This window comes from Tupaia chinensis, unplaced genomic scaffold (assembly GCF_000334495.1).
Source record: "Tupaia chinensis unplaced genomic scaffold, TupChi_1.0 Scaffold141887_1, whole genome shotgun sequence".
In the NCBI taxonomy this organism is placed as follows: Eukaryota; Metazoa; Chordata; class Mammalia; order Scandentia; family Tupaiidae; genus Tupaia; species Tupaia belangeri.
The window spans coordinates 108,900-122,677 of record NW_006201743.1 but is presented as its reverse complement, the minus strand read 5'-3'; the positions used below and the strand labels follow the sequence as shown (position 1 = coordinate 122,677).

At 36.2% G+C, this 13,778-nt stretch overlaps 1 protein-coding gene across 1 annotated transcript in view; it reads right to left on the bottom strand.

Moving 5' to 3' along the window:
• The window catches only part of CDK8 (cyclin dependent kinase 8), a gene marked incomplete at its 5' end in the record, with an annotated part of 129,915 nt that overhangs the window by 19,027 nt on the left and 97,110 nt on the right, over positions 1 to 13,778 (bottom strand). Inside the window, 2 exons of the mRNA XM_006163280.3 lie at positions 3,845 to 3,976; positions 6,292 to 6,349. Coding sequence (XP_006163342.1) covers positions 3,845 to 3,976; positions 6,292 to 6,349 — 190 coding nt within the window. The remainder of the gene's footprint in view (positions 1 to 3,844; positions 3,977 to 6,291; positions 6,350 to 13,778) is intronic.

Genomic DNA, 13,778 nt, shown 5'->3' with positions numbered 1-13,778 from the left:
CTGGGTGTGTGTGTGTGCATGCCCAACATCCTGAAAGGGGAATGGAGGAAAAAAGACTATGATGTGGCCATGCCCCCGGGGGATGATTTCTCACTTTCTCTCTGTTTCTTTGGCAAGCGCACGCAAAAAAAAAAAAAATTTTAATTTAAAAAAAAATTTAAAAGATAGTACAGAGAATTCTAATACATAAATAACCTATTTTATCTGTATTTATCTTTCTATAAAATAAAATTCAAACTCAAACTATGTAGGAAGATTAGTGAACATAAAGTTTTAGGACTGGTCCCTTGGCTTAGTGGTTAAGGAAGCTGGCTCCTACATAGCTGACTGTGGTTTTTTACTTCTGACCCTGGACCCAGCCCCAGTGGCTTGAAAATGGGCATGTGTGCCCACATGCCCCAAATCCAAATGAGTGAAGAAATGGGGAAGGGATTGCAATATGATTACACCCCACTGGAGAGTGCTTTCTCTCTGTCTCTCTCTCCTTCTTTCTCTCTTTCTGGTGAGTGTAAGCAATCTCTGGCGATTAAAAATATGGAAATAAAATAATTTCTAAAAAACCATGTTGGATTCAAAATTAATATGGGGTTAAGACAAGTAAATTATAGAATGATATACCACAACAAAGAAAACTCAACAAAAAATGGGCATTACCAATTGAATGTGTATATACACACTCAACGCCCCCCCCCCAAAAAAAAACCCCAAAAAACAAACTGGGATCAGCAGTTGGCATAATGGCTATGTCGCTGGATTCCCATATAGTTGACTGTAGTTCGAGTCCCAGACCCAGTGGTTTAAACTATTGCTGGATGCATGTGTGTGCGTGCCCAAGATCCCAAAAGGAGAGTGGAGAAGGGACTATAGCATGGCCTTCCCCCCTGGGGGGGGGGGTTACTTCTCGCTTTCTGTCTCTCTGGCGAGTGCATGCACCCTATACCAAAAAATCCTCCAGAAACAAAACAAAACAGAAAACCCCCACAAAAATGAATGGAATGAAAACTGAATGAGTACAACATAATAAAATGTTCTATGCTGAAAATGATGAATAAGGTAATATCCTTGATTTCGTTACCACACACAGCATGCATGCTTTGAAAAACTATATTGTACCCCACAAAATATACAACTAAATGTAAATTAAAAAGTATAACCAAAAATAAAATTTTAAAAAAGATTAATATGGGGGAATGATCACAGCATTTCTCCTTTTCCCTTCTCTAATCTATAACAATATTAAAGTAATAAAAATCCACAGGAATAAAAAGAACAGGAGAAGATTGCAGGAACAAGATCCACTCATTTATTCAACAAAGAGTTCTCATGACGTACCACACAGGTACTTGGTTTGGGCAACAGCTTAGAAGTCTGTCTTAGGTGATTTTAGGTAGCATCTGAGGCAAAAAAGACAATAAGGTACAAGTATGATGGGGGAGGTAGGGCACAATTTTAGACTACATGACGAAGGCAGTATTTTCCAAGGAGGTAACATTCTGACTAAAGTCTGCATGAAAAGAAGGAACTAGCCATGTGAAGACCTGATCCAAGAAGAGATACATAAAAACATTTCTGGAAGATGAAGGAAAAGTCAATCTTTCACAGAAAGCCTCAGCCCACAGTACTATTGCTGAGTGGGAATCAGATTTGTCCTATACAATTCTGGGAAGATTTTGAACTTGGAAAGCCCAGATACAAAGTTGGTATTTTGAACAGTTGATATTCCTCCCCACTCTCCATCCTGGCACTGCCATAAATATAGAAAGCTTAGGCCCAAAGTTAGAGTATTCTTCCCTGAAAACTTCGAATAACTTCAGAGCAAAGACTTGTCTGGCATTTACTGTTTCCCCAGGTAACCACCCCAAAGTCAAATCACCAGTCTATGACTCACATACTCTACAAACACAAAATTCCCAAGTGGCTTTTTATAACCTGATTCTTAAATACAATTAAGGGTCACTAAACAGAAAAAGAATACTGGGCACATGGAGGGAGAGAACAAGACACACAAATTAAGAATCTCTATAGGGACCAGCAGATGACATAATGATTATGTGACTAGACTCCCATATAATAGACCGCAGTTCGAGTCCTGGACTCAGTGGCTTAAACTCACGCCGGGTGCATGTGCATGCGTGCCCAAGATCCCGAGAAGAGAATGGAGAAGGGACTGCGGTGTGGCTATCCTCCCTGGGGGTAAATTTCTCACTTTCTGTCTCTGTTATCTGTCTTCCCAGCGAGTGCACATGCCCTATTGCAAAAATCTCTCTTAAAAAAGGATGTCTATAGAGAAAACATAGGTAGTTATTTTGGGAATACTGCAAATTACAAACAAAGAAAGCACTATTATCACTATCTTCACAGATATTTGAAAGGCTTTCCTTTCCATAAAACAATACAAGATACTTTAAAAAAAAAGTAATTATCAGAGACCAAGGGGTTCATAGAAATAAGACAAAGACAGAAAAGTATGAAAAATAAGTGTTATAAAGGATCAATCAAAAAAGTCCAATAATCTGACTTCGCTGACTTCTGGAAAGAGAGAAATAAACACTTAACTATACAGTAGAATTTTACAGATACAGGACACAGTCTTCAGACTGAATGTGCCCACTAAGTGGTCAGCAAATCACTATCAAATGTAAAGTGAGAAATGCTATTTGTTTCAGAAAAACAAAACCACAGGTGATCCAGCAATGATTGAGAACAAGATTGACATAAAACTTTATGGGCAACATCGATGCCAGAAGGCAATGGAGGAAGAGATTCATCAAAGTTCTGGGGGAAAACTATTTTGTGCTGAGTAGAATTTTAAACCCTACCATAATAGAGGCATTTTTTCCTAAGTGCAAGAAGTAGAAAATTTACCTCTAAAATACCCTTCTAAAAGGAAGTTATATGCACAAAATAAAAGATGAAATTATGGACCCAGAAAAATAAAAAAAGGGAAAAGCCAGGATGGAACAGCATAGTATGCATGAAGACCAGCCAATTCAGAATGAAAGACTCCAGGAAGACGTTATTCAGTAAAAGCAAAAAGGGTTTAATGCCATTCTGGAGAACACAGAACGGGGTAAGGAGGCAATATACACAATCAAGGATAAAAAGAAAGGACAAACAGAAGAAACTACTTGACCAATTTCAACCAAACAGAATCATGCAGGATAAAAGATGTCAGTAATGGAGTGGTAGCAGTCAAAGGACTGTAAAAATCGAGTATTAAATTAATTACAATATGTAACTTAGGATAAAAACAACTGTGGGGATATGGTTAGCAAGAAAGGACAAAATGTAAACACTGACAAAGTAATGATAATGATGATGCTCTTACTAACACAGCTTATACATCGATAAGCTGGTAAGGGAAAAGTATAATAATGTTAATTTTGTAATGCTTTGTAATAAGAGGTATCAAAACTATTTAACATGGAAAAGTGGATTCAAATGTCCTAAGTACCTGAATTTCTTTTTCACAATCTTTTTCCTTTAGGGGGATCTCTCAGAAGTTATTAATATATCTTTTCGTAAAGGAAACATTTATCTGAAATTCAAAGGCTTCAAAATTTTACTGTTTTACATTTAATTTTACTTGAAAAGGAAAATAAAACTTGCTAAAAATAAAATGTATAGGGTGATTCCATTTATTTTCTGTGCAGAGAAAGAGAGAGATGTGTGGAATAATGCATCCCTAGAGCTAATGACAGTATTTCTAAGTAATGGCATTTGGGATTGGCTTTTGCTTTACATCTATCGTCTGCTGAATTACTTGATTTAAAAACATACAAATACGTATCCTTTACATACATCATATTTTAGAAATCATGGAATTTTAATCAGTTCTACTCACCAATAGCTTTGGTATAATGTCTTGCTCCAAGAAGTAGTTCTGGGGCACGGTACCAGAATGTAACCACTACTGGATCCAAATCTGCTAAAGGCTTCAAAGGTGAATTAAATAAGCGGGCAAAGCCCATATCAGCTGTAAAATAATAATAAAAAAAAACAATAATACTACTACTACTGTTAAGTAAACAGATTTTTACAAGTCTAGCTGATTAGTTTTGCTATGGTTATTTAATAAGATATGAAAAATGTGCTGAATTCTGAGGAGAAAAAAATCCACAAAACACCTTACCCCCTTTGAGAAGTCTACATATAAAACAAATGAGCTCTACATTCTCTTCCAACTACTGTCACCCAGCTCTTCAATGAGATTATAGCAAGCACAGCTGACTAAGGTTAAGGGGGCCTTTACTCCTCTGGGCAGATGAGTCACACCACCACTGGGGACAGGGTTCTTGAGGTGCATTTCCATTCTTTGTTCTGGTCACAAGCACTGAGAAACTGGATCAGTTAAGAGCAAGGCTTTCTATTATTTGCATCGACAAGCCCATTGGCTGGTGTAGTTATCAGTAGTTGACTGTACAGTATTTGAACACCATTATTTCTCCCACTGATTTGGGTCAAATTTCACTAACTTAATTTTAAAGAATCATAGTACTTGTTTTAAGCTGAAAAAGATTTTAATGGTCATCTAATTCAATTACCTCTTTTTTTCAGATGATGAAACAGGTTTAAAAGGTTACGTGATTTGACAAAGGCCACAAACACATACCTCAGTTGGAACTGAGCTTAGATATATTTCATGGCATTTAACATAGTTTAATATGTAATATGGCTTTTTGGGCACAGCTGTTTATCTTAAAGGCACAAGATGACATCTTTTTCACCTTTCTATCTCCAATAGCTCCATGTACAGTATCCTTACACATACCTTTTTGCCTGATATATGTTGAATAATCACTATTCCTATCGCCTATTCAAAAATTTCAAACTACATCCACCATTTGTTAAGTTTAGTTCTAGTCTTCTAATACACATATTTTAAAATGGAGTGGTTCTACTCTAATCAAGTTGATTATGGAAGTTAAAACCAAAACCAAAAATTTGGCAAAGAACTGAAACCATGAGTCAAATCATTAAATACTGGTTTATAGGAGAACTAATATTTCTTCAAATATGAATGCTTTAAGATGTCATGTCACCAAGCCTGTCAACATCATATACATCATATAGAAATATCATCTTAAACTAGATTATTTTAATATTTATATAAAATTCCCCCAAATCATACTGTAAAGAATACATCTGTAATTATTGTTTGAACTTACATTTGAATCTGATGCCACCAGACTGTATTGGACGGTCACTTTGAAAGTACACAAGGACGTAAAAGGTGTTTGATGGCACACGGATGAGCACTGATGGGGCCTGGTTCTCAAAGCCAATGGCTTGGAGTACACTGAGGTGCATCAAATGTGCTCACAACTAACAGTGTGCAAAGTCTATATCATAAAAGAGTATTTCAAAAATCTCAGTGGAAAGTGAGAGTTGGGGGATTTACAGGGCAAGATGGAGGAAAAAGGGTTAAAAACACCTAAATTTTTTTTTCTTGGTGAAGCAGTACAAATCAGCTGCTATACTTCTAACTCCTAATAGTTCTTGCAACCAGAAATTACTATTATACACTCCCCAGGTTCTGCTGCCTTTAAATTAATACAATTTAGTTACAACATTTTTTTTCTACCCAAAGACAAAACAACCTAGATATATGTGACAAACACAACTTGGAAATGACAATGGGGAAAAAAATAAACCAAACCAGTTAATATAAATAAATTTAGTTTTATCTTTATAGATTATCAGACCCGAAATGGGTAAAATTTTGCTTTGATACATAATAGAACTATCAGAAAACATGTAAAGATACAATATGCCCAATAATTTTTTTCTCATCAGGAAAAGCTTACTTAAGACCATCTCATTAGAACTTAAGGTTCTATACCTATCAGGCTCATGGCTTGCCCTACCTTGTAGCTCCTAATCTAGACAAGGTCAACAGATGCATATGCTCTCATCTAACCTGGCTCAGTGGACAGAGCTGATGGTAGAATTATTAGCATGCTGTATATCCTTGGGCCTAAAGGTGAGGCTGGCCCGTGACAGGGAAAGAAGCCACCCACCTCTACAGGCTAATTTTAACGAAGGCAGAGGTTTCTAGGAAACTTGCACAGCTTGTTTCATAATTAGAACACTTCAGTCTCTAAAGATTGTCTGACACCTTTCCAGGGTGTGAAACATTTCCACTTTTATGTATACTCATAAGAAATGACTTGGAGCATATGGAACTATATGAATATATGCATATTATTATGGCGAAAATGAAAAGTGATATAGCTGCCTATTAAGTTTTAAAAGAGTGCTACACTGTGACTTATCAAAGATATAACATACCAATTTTTACTCTTCCTCGCTCAGGACCTTCACCCATAACTAAAATATTAGCAGGTTTCTGTGGAAACAAAATAGTGTTTTTTTTCAGTAGACAGTAGTGGTTTCTTTTAAATAGACAATATGCCAATATCACATAAATCCACCTTTTAAAAAATCTCTTTACTCAAAAATTAAAACCAAATACAGGAAGTCACCAAAGAAACTGTAAGTGTATATAAGCAAAGCAGTATGCAAATTTAATTTAATGAAGGCCCAAATATGTCAGTGATTTTCTACACGAAGAGGCTTTTCTTGGCCCTTTTATCAGTGTTTTCACTACTGGGAATTATTTGACAGAATATAATATTGTGGTTCCTTCCCACTCTTTCAACTACATAAGATGTTCTGAGATTTTAAGAAAAGTGAATCTGCAAAAACAATACAAAGTTGTAAATTATTTATAGGTGAGGAGTCACCTGATATCCTTTTTTGGAAATAGCAAGGTATTTATCTATGTTTAAATAAATATAGAGAAATATAATACAGTCTTTTTTAAACAAGTTGGTAAAATAATAGAATTTTTTATAACAGAACAGTTTTGAGGTTTTTATTTTTAAGTAAAATAGCTAAATTTAAAGTGTTTTACTAAGGCAGTATTTCGAACAGTTTTTAAATCTCTAAAGATTAACCATCATCTATAATCTGTTAGAGTGGTATCAACTAGATTAACATAAAAGGGTCACCCCCTCTTCGAGGAGGAGGAGGAGAAGGAGGAGGATGGGATGAAAGAGTGAGAAAAAGAGGAAGAAAGAAGCAACTGAAACACACACTCTGCTATCCTGCCTTGAACTGACTTTAATCCTACTGGTCTGCTTATAAAAGTGAAAACAGATTACATTCCCTTTTCAAATACTGATCAAAGCAACCTTAGTATCAAATGGAAGATTTTAAACAAGGCTATTTACAGTGGCAAATGTTTCACAGGCTTCCCTATGCTATTACTATCAACATGTAATTTGTAGTATATTATTCAATCAACTATCAAAGTCAAAATTACTCTTTTATTCCCAGTTTAAAAAAAAAAAAAAGACATTGCTGAAATGGCAGCATATACATTTTGGAGGTTAAAATTCCTACAGTTGTTGAGGTCAGGAAAGTAGGCACAGAGATTAAATGACTTGCTCTAAGTGTAACCAGCAGGACTGGGCAGCAGCTGAACTGCCCCTGTCTGTCCCTGAACAGTCCAATGTACCCTTCCCAACATATCATTCTTGAAATAATTTTATGTAACAATTTTTTGATTAATGTGTACTGCTGAAATAGTATTTTATTCAAGAAAAAATTTCTGAATCTATATTTTCACCACATGCACATTCCTGACCACTTTTGGAAAGTGGCTAAGAATCCAAAGGTTAAGTACAGCACTAGTTAACAGCCCGGTAAGGTCCACGCAGGTGCTGCCCAGGCCAAATGAAACTGCTCTGCTGCACCCTGCTACTCAATCGTGCTCACTTAGTGGCTCCGGTCTCTTAGGGCCCAGCCTCGTTCAAAACGAGCTAGATTTCTGAGACCTGTAAATACTACCCAAGTGGAATCGGTGTTTCTGTTTGGCTAGAGGGAAAAGCCTTTCTCTCAATCCACCACATGAGCTCAAGAAGGAATGCTCATGTTTACACTAGAACTCTTCGCAGGTTTCTTCAGGGCAGGGCTCCTCAACACCTCTTTAATACATTTCCTACTCTTTAACCTCATTTCAAATCTTTCCCATCAAATCTATCTACTGTACCACTGCCAGGGTATCTTTCTAAAAGGCAAGTTTGTTTATGCTACTCCTTTGCTTAGAACCTTCCATGGAAATGTAGAAATTATTACAAGAAATTAAGCTAAAAGCGGTAGAATACAAAATGATGTACAGATTTGTGACTAGAACTGGGGAATAAAGTTCCTATGAATAAAGGTGTCATGGAGTGACAGAGGTACGGATGAACCTTTTCACACTTTTTTTTTTTTTTGCTAAGCTTTATTATTAAAGTATTATTTTAACTTTGGCTCCTCCCCATCCTAATAAGATCTAGTCCTTACAACAGAATGCAAGGCACCTACAAGCTGGCTCCCATTCCCAGTCCTGTCCTTGGTTCCATGTTGTTCCTGCCACATGAATCTTTCCAGAGACCTCTGACCAGATCACGACCTTCCACAATGCTGTCATTGCTATGCCATTATTTCTGCTCCAAAGGGCCTTTCCTCTGGACTACTTGGCAAAATTTGATATCTCCCAACTTCATAACAGAAGAAATACGTGAAAACATTCAGAGCATACACCATTTGAACATAAAGCCACACAGTTAAAGGTCCTGTCACTAGCCATCCCTCCTCCACTCCAACCCAGCTGCACTACCTTCTCCAGTTGCACAAGTTGATGGATTGGGTTCTGTGATCGATTTTTCTAGCACTAGTTTTCAATCCTAAAAAACCTCTGTTATCTGGCAAAAGCACATATGCGGACATCTCTATTTTAGATGGAACAGAAAATATTTCATCCCCCCTAGCTCCTCCTTTTAAATATTCTAACTCATTCAGTAGCTGGGCTCAGATCTGAGAGCACCAGGGATATATGATATTGGGCAGTGTGTGGCCCTAGGCAAAAGGGAAAAAAATTCTTTCTCATTTCAGGTTTCTTTATTCTAGCCTTACTGAACTGGACAAATTCAAACCTGGGTTTCAGCACTGGTGGAGAATAAGCAGTTTCTTTGTCAAGGTCTGGTCAAGCACTGGAGTTTAGGACCAAAATTCCAGTTAATAATTAAAAATTACTTTTCTACGTAACTCACTGCCTACTGTATGATGGGAACTAGGGACTGTAAACAGCTTTATTAAGCATCTCACTTTCATCCCAACACTACCATTATTTTTAACTGAATTTAGATTTGGTTTTGGCAAGCTAGTTGTAAACAAGAGAGAATGGTCTTACATGTTATTTATTTGTTTGTATTTATTTATTTATTTACTTTGAAAGACTTTTGCTATAGGGAGCGTGTGCTTGCCAGAGAGATAGAAAGTGAGAAATCGCTCCCCAGGGAAATGGCCAAACCGCCATCCCTTCCCCTCTCGGGATTTTGAGCAAGCACGCACACACACTCAGCGTGAGTTTTAAGCCTCGAGGTCCAAATCCTGGACGACTATAAGGGAGTCCAGCAAAGTAACCATTATGCCATGTGCTGGTCCCAAATGTTGTTTTAATCCACTATTTATAAATAACAGATCCCTCCGTAAGTTCTTTTCCTTGGTAACATTGCATATGCTCTAGAACATAACTTACTAAGCAAATGTAAATCTCATTTTCTCTTCTGAATATAATCTGATGAAAAACAGGACCTAATAATCATGATTACTCTTGTCAGTGGATCTGTTTGTCACTTAATCGGTATTAGGGCAGGCTTCAAAACAACTGACGAATAATTCTAGAACTTCATGCCATGGTGAAACAATCTTTGCTCTTCAAGAAAACTGGTTTCTTGATATATATATATATTTTTTTTCTTTGTCTATCAGTAGTAGAGCTGTAGCAGTTTTTAGCTCAAGAGCCCAAACTTTCAAGTAGTTTGGTGGTAATCCATGAAGCAATTAAATCATAGCTATAATTTTGGTAAGTAATCTCTCATCTTCTTTTATGTGTTGTCAACCACAATCACCTTAAAAGAACATACATAATTCTACTGGTGACACTCTGATGAAGCATATCCTCCACTAACCTGTACTGTGTGCCACGGAGATTCCAAGTCCAACGTGACTACCAAGTATTAGAAGATCATGGCAACATCTTCAAATAGACATGCCATGCAAAGAAGTGATTATAAAGCATCCTTCATTGCTTGTTAAACAATAATATAAATCAATGATACTATTGTTTGAAACTATGGTATCCCTGAGTTACTGTGGCTTTGTTTTTCTCAGGGAAAAAATGTTATGTTTACAGTTAAAAAAATATATATATATGCCCTGTTTCAGGGTTTTTCTTCTTGTTTTTGCTGCTGTGCTCCCCACAAAGGCATTCTTTTCTGAAGCAGATGTTTGCATTGTAGAAACAAGCCTTCTTAGGAAGCTTTTCGTTCTCCAGAATTTGTCATGCGGGGAGAGTGTGCTGATGATCCTGGCATACTGCAGGGATGGCAAATTAGTTTCATTTTAGGGATCATCTGACGGAAAAGCAAGGACTGCAGGGAGCTCTATCTTGAGAAAGACAGGGATCTGGCTGATGAAGAAACTGCCATCATTTATCAGAGCTGTTTGACACAGGCGTGGAAGTGAGAATGGTGGCATACATGCTGCCAAGTTAACTTCAAGAACTTCGTGTGAGGGGCAAAATGGGGGTCTTTAAATAGTCACTACTAATGAGGCAATTTGGAGATTAGGTCAATAGGAGAAGTTGATCCTTGATGGATCTATGAAAAATAAAGTGATCTAAAAGAAATCACTGTTAATGTTTTTCTCTGAGATTTGTCCAGATTTAAACTTTCACAAACATTTTAAGTAAGGTGATCTGGTGGCAAGCTTTCCAGATATTCAGTGATGACTTTATTTCAGTTTGGTTGTGAATCAGAAAGAACTAATTCATCACTAGCATATTTTATACACATAGTTTATGAGTCCTATGAGATTCACACAAGAGGCAGCAAAGAAGTATTTTTAAATGGATGCATATTTGGCAATTACATAACTGTTTTGATGAAATCTTCTACGGAGTTAGGATACAGGTAGAAATCTGGAAATCCAGTTAACGTGTTCTGGAAGATACCTTTATAATAGGGCTTTCACTTTGTCTTCAGGGCTGTGAATTTTTTTTTTAAGCTCTAATAATGAAGTTTACTTGGTATTATTGCTGAACATCTCTAGCTAAAAAAAGAAAATATTAGCTTCTTGTAAAGTTGCTCCTTACCTGTTTTAGAAAATAGTAGAACTCTTAACCAATTCTATCTGCCTCCTGATGAGAACATAAATGTTACTCAAAACACCTAATTTCATCAACAGTCAACAGTTCAAGTCCTACACAGTTATCCATGTACTTACTGAATTAAGACACTGAGAAAGTAGAGATCAACAACAACAACAACAAAAACACAAAGAAATACAGTTCCTGAGCTCAAAGAGGTCACAGTGTAGAATAAAATGGGTGGTGAACTACAGAGAGGGGGAAAGTGAAAGCAAGCTGCCAGGTCTCAAACTCAAAGCATAGTCACCCATGTGGGAGTCCAGCCCCTTAACCATCATGCCACCTGCTGGACCCTAGCATTATAAATTTAAGACAATTTACAAAAAAATGAACATAGTTTACATTCAAATTTGAAAAAACTCACTATAGTTCTAAACCTTCTTCTAAACAAAGTTAATTTATATTTGGTAGTATAACAGTAAACAATGAGTAATACTGTTTTGTGTTCTGTTTTTCCAAGTGTTATTTCTTTGATGAATCTAGATGTTTGTGTATTACTTTCACTGACTATACTGTATTATCCTATTAGCAGTTGGTTGAACCACCTCAGACCCACTTTTTGCACTAACATTAATGATGCACCCACTGAAAATGTTTCTAACAATTATACATCTCCCCCATCTCTGACGTGCATCAGGTAATCTCCTTGGAATAAAATATCAAAAGTAAAATTATCAGATTAACTACCAATTGCTTTATTGTCCTAAAACTAAATTTTTATGTTTTGTTTTCTATGTTTCAAAAGCAATACATGCTCAATGGATAAAACTTATGAAACATGAAATGCAGAATGAAAATAAATCATCCATAATCTCTAAACTAATAGATGATCACCATAAAAATCTTGGAGTGCATCTTTTTTCCTCCTTATAAAATTAAGAAGGCAAGAGGGGCCAGCAGGTGGTAGAGTGGTTATAAACACTGGACTCCCATATGGTCAACCACAGTTCAAGTCCTGGACCTGATGGCTTGCTTCCTTTCTCTTTCTCTGTCTTTCATGAGTGCATGGGCCCTACAGCAAGTTAAAAAAAAAAAAAAAAATGATGATAATAATTCTTTAAAAAAAATTAAGAAAGCAAGACACTAAATATATTGTTGCATCCTTTTTACTCAGTATTATATCATAAAGCTTTTTTTTTTTAATCTGGAAATTACTTTTCTTTTTTTTTTTTTTTTGGAGAGATTTTCGCTAAAGGGCGTGTGCGCTTGCCAGACAGACAGAGAGAGATATAGAGACAGAAAGCGAGAAATCACCCCCCAGGGGGGATGGTCACGCCACAATCCCTTCTCCTCCATTCTCCTCTCGGGATCTTGGGCACGCATGCACATGCGCCCGGCGTGAGTTTTAAGCCACCGGGTCCGGGATGCGAACCGCAGTCGACTACATGGGAGTCCAGTGACATAGCCATTATGCTAACTGCTGGTTCCCTGGAAATTACTTTTCTGATATGATCTTTATGAAATTACTCATTGGATATGGATTTGCAATAATTTATGTAATTCCTTTCCTACTAAACATTTAGGATGGTCCTAAAATGTTATAACAAACATTTCTGAATATATTGCTAATAAATTAGTAAAGAGTCAAATCCTAGATAAAGATTATAAGCATTTTTAAAGTTTTTTTGATACAGATTAAGAGATTTTGTTGACAATGGCTGCTATTTTGGAATAGCAGCCATTTTTTTATACTTGCAAGTTCCCTTCTTATTTAATTGAAATTTCAATCAGAAATGAATACTGAATTTTATAAAAAATGTTCTATTTACAACTACAAATAAAATCATAGTGGTATTCTCTCAGCACCATTTAAAAGGTGGATTTTGTTATCAGGTTTCCAAATACGGAATCACCTTCAAATTCTTGAAATGTACTTCACTTACTCAGAGCATGGTACTATTTTAGGCCTTCTTGGACCCTACTGGGTAATATTTTATTTAAGATATATACATAAATGTGTATATGTGATACCAATCTGTATGTATTATCTTTATCAGGTTTTGTTTTAGGGCTATGCTTTCTTCACACAGTTATTAAAGCAGTATTTTTTTCTTTGCACCACTCTAGATCGGTTTACACAATGCTCCAAGGTTTGAAGAAACCGTGAAACCATTTGTATTTGTTACACTTCTTAGAGATAGCCCCGAGAAATATGTCTTGCATAGTAACTGATTTATTTAGTTTTTCTATTTCTTTTAGGGTCAGTTACGGTTATCTGCATTTTATTTTTAAACGCCTTTTTAAGCTAAGAATTTTAGATTAAAATTTTAGCAATGATCACTAAAGAAATTGAAATGGTAGTCAAAAATCATCCATCCCCATTTCAGTACACCTGATACAATAGTCTTATGGATGTTTTTTTTGTTTTTGTTTTAAACTAGTCTCTCAAGAAACTCCAGAATTCCTGCCAAATATGCCCTTTCTTTAATAGTTTCCTCTCTCTGAAACCTCTCTTCCTTTAAAGTAGGCACTAATGTTGACTTTCAGCATGATTTTCACTTGAACTGAGCTGCTGAAC